This window comes from Trachurus trachurus, assembly GCF_905171665.1.
Source record: "Trachurus trachurus genome assembly, chromosome: 12".
Taxonomy (NCBI): Eukaryota; Metazoa; Chordata; class Actinopteri; order Carangiformes; family Carangidae; genus Trachurus; species Trachurus trachurus.
Genome location: NC_139908.1, coordinates 13,331,153 through 13,342,406, shown reverse-complemented (window position 1 = coordinate 13,342,406; position 11,254 = coordinate 13,331,153). Strand labels below are relative to the sequence as shown.

Here is an 11,254-nt window from a genome sequence, read left to right as displayed (position 1 = left end):
TGAATATGAAAAAAGTACAAAGAGAAACAGTCATATTGAATCTGAAAAAAAGAGGCATAGATTAAACCATCAATATTGTTGCAGCATCATGGAGAGATAGTGTGAGAGAGGCTGTCATACTCATGTCTTTTTGCTGAAACTGGTTTGATGATGGCTGCATTTTTTTTTCTTAACTTGGCTGTGGCTAACGGTGTGACAAAGCTAACTGCTGAACCACACTCGGGCAACTAGTCTATGTCGTAGACAACTTTATCCACTGGATACAGGCGGAAATGAAAATGATGGCTAGATTCCATTTAGCTGCTTCAGGATTCTGGTGTTGTAGCTATGCTAGTTCATTTTTCATCAGGACACAGAGGTTAGCCTCTCAACGGATTAAAGCCCAAGTCTGACATTTTGTTGAATTTATACCTGACTTGAGTTTCTGAAGGAGAGTAAAATAGGAAGATGAATGCTCATACAGACAATATGAAGTCAGAGCAAGTAGCCAGTTAGCTTACAAAAAAATCCCTTCACTACCAAAGTGTTTAGATGACATTTACTGGTCTATTTATTGGCTCTCAGTAGTTCCCAGGCAACAAGTGGGGACAAGCGATTTTAATCATTTTGGCTAATTAATTGGCCAGATTAGCTAATGGGTGTGTATAGACTATGCTTGATTGACATCTCCTGTAGCTCTTGTTGTTGAATTTGTTTTATTTCTTGTGTTCTTTTTTTTGTTACAGGTGAGACAAATTACAGCTTTGTCAAGGTTAATATATGGTCTGGTGACCTCAAACATTTCTAATATTGCTTCATCGAACTCCACAAGCAGACGTGTCATCAGAATACCTGAACACAAAAAACTGTGTTGGTGTTCAGGACGCCCTATGGAACTGTTACTGTTTGATCTTATTTACAGACAGTGGCACTGATGCTGCTTTACAGCAGCTGCCTGCAAAGCGTAACCAGTGTTGTTTACTGTCCATTGTTCAAACCATTTTTACTTCTGATTCATATTTGCGTGTAATACAGTACTGTATATACACTGTAAATAATGCAACATGGTGGAGGAGAATGTTTAAAAAATATATATAAATATAATAAATATATAAAAATAAATAAATAATAAAATAATACGCACACACATAATTATAAAAAGGAAAATTCTCTGGACCACATGCACTGTTTTTCTTACTGCAAGCGAAGTTTTGAAAAAGTGAATTAAGGATTGAGAAATGGTTGTAACTGGTTATGAAAAACTGTAAGCTTTTTTTGGGCAGTATTTCCACAGAGTTACCACTGTAAAAACAACAGAATGACAAAAAGGAAACCACAAAACACAGCAAGACAAAATGAACAACTCAGATGGCATTCCAATGCTAAATACTTTTCAAAATACATGAAAATAAAGACATTAGGGTATTTGTTGTTACAAAAGTTGTCTTTCTCTCTAAACCCATTTGCATTTTTTTCCTCTCTCATTTTTTTTTTTAAATGTAATGTCTTTTGAGAGCTGTCCCAATGCTGTCAAACGATTGTTTTGTTTGTAACATGACCTGTTTGGACATTGCTCACATAGTTTGTCTGGTCTTGTTATTCAACAGGGTGGATGTGGTATTCCCAAAAGAACCTCACAAAAGGCGCACAGGCCTCGCCAGCTCCTCTGCCCAGCAAAACAATGCCAGCATGTAACAGTCACACTGTTTAAATTATGTGGCCACATAACGTGCAGATGGATACAATGAGGTGGGAGAGGGGAGCCAGGCAGGGGGATGATGAGGCCGGTGCTTCATCAAGGCAATTTGTTAAAAGTCTTGTTTAGGTACCAGGATGCGATCATGCCAGACTTTTATTGCAGTTTTTGGTGGTTTAATTGGTTGGCATCAATGGCAGGTACTGTTTCCCCTTTCATAGCCTCTACAGCAATTACTAGATTGTTATGTACAGTAATAAAGCTGTTGCTGCCAGGAGGTTAAGCCTCTCAGAGACAGCTTTGGGAGATCTGAATTTTGGTTCGGTAAAAGATGGATGACATGCCTATCATGAAAAGAAATCTGACGTTCTACAGAAGAATGTATCGAGATTTTTTTTTTTTATCACCGTCATGTTAAAAAGAACAAAAACAAAAAAACAACAATAGGAATCTTGGCCAGCGTAGCAGATCTTCACACTATTATAGATTACACTCATAGACACTGATAGTAGTGGTTATGGGGGTCCAGATGGACAGAGTGAGCTCCTCTGTACAGGCACTCAGTGATGATGAAGATTGCCTGGGAGAACAAAGGAACCAGGCACGGCCTGGACTGCCATGAGAATGTCAAAACATCAAGTAACAGGACTGGCAACACACACACACCCACACGGTTGCACACGGGCCACCCACCCACACTTATACGCTTCCCATTGTCTCCATGCCTCCATCTACATTGCTTGCATATAGCTTAGCTCCGTCCCCCCCCCCCTCCCTTTTCTAATTCCCCGTCTCTCACTTCTATTCCAAGGCTGTCTGGCTGCACATGGATCCTTTGGAAGCGGCTCGGTTTTGTCCGTGTGCCATAGTTTTGAAAGCTCAGCAAACAATGAAGTGGACAAATGGCAGATTAATGTTTGTGTAAATTAACAATGTTGCCATTAAAGTAACCATTGTCCTCTAATTTAATGAGACAGTGGAGAGATGGCTGAACAAGAGATGACAAGACAGAAAGCTCCGAGACAGACAGAGGCACGAGGGGAGGAACGAGAGAAAGTGAGAGTGAGAGAGGATCAATTAGGACAGTATTTTTGGCATGCGGAGAGAAGCCAGGGCAGTAGGGGGATGCCTTTTCCATGACATCAGCATTTGGACACACATCAGTTGAGCCAGTCCGCAAATCATTCAAAGCCACATAGAATTGTCTCTCGCTGCCTGAAGAATCCATGGCAGCTTACAGCATCTGATGACTTTGAAATCCTCAGATCTAAGTGGCATCATGCTGGTGCAACAGGCCTAAATAAAATTCCCTTGCCATGCATTGTGAATTTGAAATATTTGATCAGACAATATAATCCAGTGGTGATGACAATATTGAATTCAATTTCTAAATACTTCATATTTGTGGAGGATTCAGAAAATGGGATCGACCATCATCTCAACAAGACCTCAGATGTAATTTCAGAGTCAACGCGATCACTGTGTTGGATGAACAAGGATCTGCTAAATAATATTCAGATGTTACAATAATCAAGTAAAACATGCATACATTACAATGCATGCACATTTGGTTTTAATGGAAATGCTATTCTTTTGATTGTGAACCTGCCTATTAGACAGACACTAACCACCAGCTAATTTGAAGTTCTCCAAGCTAAGACCTGTCTGTCCTTAATGATGAACCTACAGGTTGCCATGGTCACTTGGTTGTCATTGTGCTAAGTTATTGGTTGCATAACATAAAAAACAACAACAACAAAAAAAGTGGTCTTTATCTCATTTAAGCCTTTCAAAAGAAACAAAACAACAAGAAACAAGAAGCAGGAATGAGAAAATTACAGTGTGTTTGCTGTTTGCTGAGTACTGAAAAAAGTAATGAGAGACCCGTTTTTGCTAAGACTGATGGACAATGAATAACAACTTAAGTATTTCGGTTTAGTTTCTCTGTTTATCTAAATGACCTCAAACCAATGCCGAGCTGAGAGCTGTCAGTGAATGGTTGGCAGCGCACCAGAATAAGCTGGGCACAGCTTCCACCACTCAAGAGTCAGTCAAGTCAAGAGAAGGAACATCTCGTCGAGCTCACAGGGGTCCAGGTAAGGGCCCACCTCCTGTCTCAGGCCAGTCATCAGCTCTTAACCTGTTAGAAGCTGCCGTTGCAGGACCTGTGCACCCATGCATGTGTTTTCAATTACTCCTGCTGATTGGGCCTGCGCTCAGGTTGAAGCTGGGTGGAGCAATGCACCTATGGCTATGAAGTCATAAACAGGGTAAACTGTCCCACTGTAACACGTGCATGAGTGTGAGTTAGATGTCAATCAACCCAAGTTTGTGAGTAGAGCCCTAATCAGGCAACACAAATGAAAACACGTGTGGGTGGACTGTGGGGTTTAAACACCCTCGATTCTACAACAAATCACTTCAAGTGCTAGCAGTGCTGTGACAAGACACACTGTTATCACAACTGCTGTTACAGTACCACAGTTTTAGTCATTTGTTGAGAAATGTCAAATCCCACATTTGTGCAATAACATCTGCAGTTCAGAATTAGGAAAATGTGTGTGTGTGTTCTTGCTTGAGACTGATGAAAGCTGGTTAAGCCATACATAAAAAAAAAACAGACAGGCAAAGGATGGCTGAGTAAACTGGTAAAAAAGCTGCTAACACACAAATAAAAGATATAAGAGGGGAAGAAATGCAATGAAGCATGAATCGAGGCGTTTAGGCTGGCAAAAACATGGCAAAGGAATTGAGACAAACCGGGTGCCTGGAGACACGGCCTTAAATAGTCTAGAGCAATTAGAAGCAGCTGAGGAGCAATCAGGAAGATACAGGGCAGCTGGGACTGAGACAATTCAGGGAAGATTCAGGGTCTGACAAGTGATGCAGACAGCCAAGGCGTGATTCTTGTGCTGTATATAGTATAACAAACTGTCATTAAAAATAAACAGGAAGGAGGACAACATCAATCTAATGGATCCCTATAATATCACTGAAGCTTTTATTCAAACAACTATTGGCTTTTAGAATATAATCTGGCAAGTGATAGGGGGGTTAATGTACCTGTGTGTGTGTATTTCTTCTTGTTTTTATTTATAGCTGTACTTTTTCTGTATTCATTATTCACTGACCGCTGTCTGGAAAGCCCATTTACCTGTCTAGATGCAAAAACTCAACACTAACATTAAAAGTTTTTGTTTGGTGAACGTGCTGAAAGTTTGATATGCCGATAAGTATATTGACATCTGTGGTGATATTCTCTAGAGGTGGCAAATCTGGTTCAGCACAAGCTGTTTTTAACATTTGATGTTTTTGGCTTATATCTAGTATATTGGTAAGTGCTGATTATTTTCTAAAAATTCAGCCCTTTGAAATGGGGTGTGTAACTTTTCATAGAGCAAGCGGCACTATAGCTCGCTGGGGCAACATTAGGGCCATAGCAGTCTTGGTAATGATCAAGTGTAAACCCAATACCAGTGGAGGTCTTATCAGCCCCTTGATTAAGACAAGCAGAGTTGGCTGCAAACAGATGTGCTCTCAGACGTAATTCCGACGTAAATTCTGCTCTTATCAGAGAAAAACAACACTGTGGAGAATGCCTAAACAAAGATAACACTGCTACAAAGTTGGAAATGAGGCTCTTGTTGCAGGTTTTTGCTAGTGCAAGCCTGAACTTGACAGATTAACCTAATAGTTATTCCCCCACTATTCTTCATCCACTGTCAAAGCCTTTAGGAAACTCATTAGGAATTCTAACAAAATAGATGTTGTTGTCCTAATTTTTTATTTTTTAAATCAACTTCCAGATCATCACGGCTCTGATCTTGTATTACATTTATTCCATCACCTATGTTTTCCTTTTTGTATTCGTCTTTCAGTGTTTGTCACAATAAATTAAATTCTCCTTTTGGTCACTCATTAGGGTTAAATGTGGCGGGAAAATTTACTTTATTTGGACTCCTTTGGAAAAGCCATATTAAACTACTACAGCTTTTAAGTTGTACCTTTTACTAGTACTTTATGTACAGGTATATCTGCAGTACAAATAGATTAAGTAGGACACTAAATGAGGTTTCTCACAGCTTTAAATCATGGATGTTTTTTTTCCAAGGGACACATGGAGTTTCCCAAAACAAACCAAGGCCAAGGGAAAGTCATTATAAATGTAAGACCCTTAACAAATCCTGAGAGAGAAAAGAGAGAGAAGACTCATTGACAGCCACAACAACATCTGGGGCCTGTCTGAGTCATCCATTGTTGGTGCTCTTGAAATTTTATTTCAAGATGTTCTAGGATACATATATTTCTAGTCTGAAATGTTCCTTTTAAAGTTTGATCATTACAGTGCAGTCCTATAAAACCAATACTTAATGCCAACTTTTCAATTGCTGTTGAGACAACTTGTAAGAGACAAGATTCTTCAGCTGCTTTATGGTGAATTTTGAGGCTTTATTTTAATAATGATAAATTATCAGAAACACATTTCATTGTAATGTTGTCAACCCACCAAGAAAGATCAAAATCCAAGAGAGTTGAGAATAATATTAAACAGGCAAAGTCTGTATGTTCTACACATAGGCCTACATACAGTACATACATGGTCACTTGGTTTTTTGTTTTATAGTCTTTTAACAGAGGTCTTCCTGTATTCCACTGGCGTAGCCACGGGTGTGCCAGGGTGTGCCAGTGCCACCCACAGAGGAAGCTGGCACACCCAAAAATTTGAGGCATTTTTTGTTTTTGTTATAGTCTATAGCTACTAACATGTTATCGATCAGTTAATACATTTGTAAAAATTGCCGTCAGGTGATGCGTTGCGGAGAAACTGGACTAATGGAATAATTAACGAGTTCAAGGCCAGGCCACGCCGTCTTGCCCTTTAAATTGAGAGCTGCGCAGTGCGCACAGGAAAGCAGCGATATCGTTGTCCTCTTCTGCTTTGCGATATAAAACCATCAGGCTGTTACATAATCATATGTGATGAATGATGAGCCCAGTAGTTGTGTTCAGGTGGTTAAATAGCTTTGTTGATCATGCGATCAAAGTCATTTAAGCGCCGTTACGCACGCCGCACCTCTCTCGTCCAGTGCGCTCCTCTCCTCTCCTCCCTCTCCAGTACCTGGCTGCTCAGCTCTGGGACCGGGGCTGAGAGACGTCACCGCCGCCTTCACTCCGTCCGTGATCTCTCTGGTCAGCGCGTTTAGATCCGAGTGGCCTGAGTGTCCCACCTGAGCTCTGTGCCATAGTGCGCAGCTCCAGCTCAATGAATGACAGCAGGTCTCCCAGTTACCTGCTCAGCTGCTGCTCAACACTGATCAGAGCAGCTCTCCCTCGTTTGCTGAGGTTTTATTACAAACTAAAATCTTCTTTTGTTCTTTGCCGCATAGGCCTATATCTCCCCATCTTCTCTTCACTTCATCTCTTCTCTTCTTGTTTTACCAACCACATTTTAACTTTCTCATAGATAATCTCCCACGTTTATTATGCTGCAGCTCCACAATATGTTTATTTGTCCCTCTCTCTATTAATGCGTCGGATCAAATTTTTATTCTGCGTTTGTATCCATGCAGCTCTCTGTCCACACTCTCCATGGCGGAAACGATTACGCGCAAAACCCTCATTTAAATACTGCGGTTTGCGCGTGTTGTCATTTAGTGTGTTACTCTTAGTAGATCACCTATTGTGTGCGCGCTAACCAGACACGCAAAAGTGTGTTTTTGTATGACTTTGTTATTGATTTATTTGAGCACATCATATGTGTGAATGTTTAGACCTGTTGACTATAAGAGCAGTTACTAAGCAGTTTTTTTTTACTCAGCGTTGCAGATTAGAAGATACAGGCTTGCCATGATGCCACTGTTACATTATGTGCAGTCTGTGTCTGATGCTAGTTAAAGGCCTATGGCTTGTTGAGAGCGAATAACACATGGTTTGTTATTACTGATGAGAACGCACACAACATATAATGTTGGAATTCTTTTGAATATTTATGGAGGTGTAACGCTCAGTTTGTTGAAAATAAATTTGGCACACCCAGTCTTTGCAGGTGCACACCCAATGTCTTTTTTCTGGCTACGCCACTGCTGTATTCATTGAAACTATGTTTTTCTCTGACCAAATACAACATAAAAAAGGAGGCATCCACCACTTCCACCATGTTGAGATTAAGTACACTTCCCTAGTTAACTGGACCCAGCTGTTTCTCAGGAGTAGGTAACAAAATTCACCCCCTGAAACAAAATAACATTTGCAGTGGGAATTGTAAGGCACCCAGGGGAGGATGTGGTTTTGTTGATATTTGCCCAGTCATTCGTGTTGGGATAAGATGCAAAAACATGGCCACAACATAATGTTTAATGATGTGAATTGTCTTTATACGTATAGTTATGGGAAACACTAAACTCATAGAATTGTGGTCAGAGAAAGTCGGGTTGCAACAATTATTCCAATCCAAGACCAAGAACAATGTCGCTTACGTGAGCCGGATATGCAAAAGAATGGGATTGTGCAGCCTTGGCACAGTTAAGTGTTTTCTGATGACTTCCTATTTTAAATTTTAAACAATCCATCAACATACAGGTAAGCAGCAAGTTCATTAGAAAATATCAAAAATGTTTTAACATGTCCCACATTGCAACAGAAAAAAAAACTTGTGTGACCAATTTGATGATCCCTTGATAACTGGAGCACACCCTAAGACACCCTGCTCTTCTTCCAGTTGGAAGACATTGTCCCCATCCTCCATAAAACACTGATGGGTTGCATAACTGAGTCTGCCAAATTATATCTCTAGCACTTAACCACTACAGGTCAGGCCCCCATGCCTACGTCCATCAAAAAACACTGGCAAGACTTCTGGAGTTCCTCAAGTCAAGGTCAGCAGTTCTCCTCTGCCGCAGCCTTGGTAAGGCCCTGCCTCTGCTTCCTGAATTGTGTCATGGTTTGCCATAACCTCTATGAAACCAAACAAAGGTCCCCCTATAGGGCCTCCCCAAACTCCTTCCATACGTTTGCTTCTGTGACCACAGAAGCTGCAGTACTTCAGGCTTCCTAAAACCTGACCACTGATCATGGAATCCCCTGGGCTAACCAAACCATAGGTTTTACTACAACTACAAAGGCGATCATGGATGTTTGAAAATGTTGATGTTCTTGTAACACATGCACATGAGTAGCCCAGAAGCCCAATGACAAACCACCACCACATAGTACTGATGGAGGTCAAGTCAGGCAAGCTTTTCCTCCAAGTAAACCCAAAGCTGCCTACTCCTAAGGGCTGTTCTGTCAGAACTAATTTGTAAGATACATTGTCGGACCACATTGGAAATCAAATGCATTTATACCTGATGAAACGACCAGACTTAAAAGTGGGGAAATGAGAAAATGTGTTTTCCTCACCACAACACTAAATTGAGTCAATTCTTGAGTGTTTACACATCTACAGTACCAAATGCCTCTCATGCTCGTTAATCTGGAAAAGGATGGCACCCTACCCCTATCCAGGAGTGTGATTCTACTTTTGTGCCTACTGTAATTATTAGACTTTAGTTTCTCCATTGCTGACTACAGACGTCTGGAAATCTCAGTTTAGACTTTTACTTGCGACACATAATGTTAATGATTTTAAAGTCCATGCACACCCATTGGGATTGGAATATAAATGGGGACATCACAGCACCAATGCAACACAACACAAGATGATATCAGCCACAACAGATGGGTTACTCTTTTGACTCTTTGCATGGGGCATTATACTTTAGACTTACTTGTAGAGACTGTCAGGTTCCAGGCACTTGAAGACCACTGAATATAGCACAGAGTGAGGATGGTCTCCACTTCTCCTCCCGGCAACAACACAGGATGAACCCAAACCAGAGAACAGATCATCCATCAAGCTCAGAACCTCACCTGGTATGAAATAGAAAGGAAAGAAGAAAGGGTGAAATGAACAGAGTGAAAGAAACAAAATAAAATCTTACAAAAAAGATTTCTTTGGAAATATTTGTACTGATTTACCATCTGTCATACTTTTTTACCAGAAAGGGGGGAAAAAGGCAAACTTATCTTTCAACGATATCTTTCATCTATTGTTTCATAGTTAAACAAAGCAATGCCACATGTTTTTGTTCCACCACATGTTTCAACAGAGAAAAACAATAGCTCACAATATGAGCTTAGTCATGAATGAATTTCTACATTGGGTAAAGCAGCTTTTTCCTTATCAATGATTGTGTCATTTGACTCTGGTGTTATGAGTTTCACCTCTGCCCGGTCTGGTGGGACCCATTTCGCCAGCACCAAGCCTGGGGCAAAATTAAATATGATGTTTTATTGGAAGCAACCAATACACACCACGTTATAGAACTGTAAGAAAACAGATTTTCTTTCCTTTATGGGCACATGGTACTGTTACAGTGATATCTCACTGAGAACCCTTGTGTCTCACAAAACACTACTTCACAAGTTGTGAAATATCTTTCATGTCAGCTTACGGGAAAGGCGAGCGACGCACACTTGTTCATTTAGGCACACACATACATGCCGCCAGTTTCCAGTGCTCATGGGGGTGATGGAAAAAAGAGGGAGCTGTCAAAATAGTTTAAAAGCTCTCAAACGGTTGGATTTCCAACTATTTCTAGATGAGCTAAAGGGCAGCTTAGTTTTAGCTTATGATACATGGGCCAACTTATAAACACAGGGAGTAAGTCTGGCTGGTAGGGCACATGGGGATGGTAAGAAAAGGTTGCAGAAGAGAGGAAAAAGAACTGCACGAATGAATGATTTGACCTTTTCACAGAAAGAGCTCTGTGTATAGGAGGTTTCCCCTTAAACACATTCCTGTACTGTTTTTCCTGTAGTGTTTTTACTTTCGAAGGTTTTACCCTCTGAAACATGATTCTTCAATTGGACTGATTTAATCTGATGTTAAAACTGGCCTAGGCTCTGCAAAAGAGCTTGTCAATATCAGTTTTGCCCATTTTCAACAGATTAATCATAAATAAGTCTGTATATGTTGAGATCGTACTGTTTTGGTATTGCTTCAGTTTCTTCCATTACAGTGAAAACCTTTCACATTCAATGCAGGTTTTCAACATTATTATTTATGGAACCGATCTGCCCTTCATATGTTTCACTGGCTTTGATCCTTCTGAAATTTTATTTTATTTTTTAGATCAATTTAACAAACTGTCTTTCATTGTAGCAATCTGCTTTGTGTTTGCTTTTAACACATGTGTATATGGAAAAACTTAAAAACAGATGGATAATTCATAATATATACAACTTTGTCTATAAGAAATAATGTTTAATACTTGCAACAGAGAAAATACAGTGTGCTAGGCATCAAGTGGGAACATACATGTAAAACACTGATTACATGTGTCATTTGTTTTGTGAGCTTGTATAAACTGACACATGGATAATGTTTTCATTGATATGTTTAGACAACTAAAAGCTAAAAGTACTTGGATAAGATTAGAGAAATATTGTGGTATTGGTTAAACAATGGGTTGTGGTACTGTAGGTATTGGTTTAACATCAGAAAGTCAATGCTGACTTTTTGATGTTTAACCCTCCCGC

At 40.1% G+C, this 11,254-nt stretch overlaps 1 protein-coding gene across 2 annotated transcripts in view; it reads right to left on the bottom strand.

Moving 5' to 3' along the window:
* Nucleotides 1-11,254, bottom strand: part of astn2 (astrotactin 2) — a gene marked incomplete at both ends in the record, with an annotated part of 239,834 nt that overhangs the window by 5,374 nt on the left and 223,206 nt on the right. For both annotated transcript variants that reach the window (XM_083983273.1, XM_083983274.1), the window contains one exon: nt 9,442-9,583. In XM_083983273.1, the coding sequence (XP_083839399.1) occupies nt 9,442-9,583 (142 nt within the window). The remainder of the gene's footprint in view (nt 1-9,441; nt 9,584-11,254) is intronic.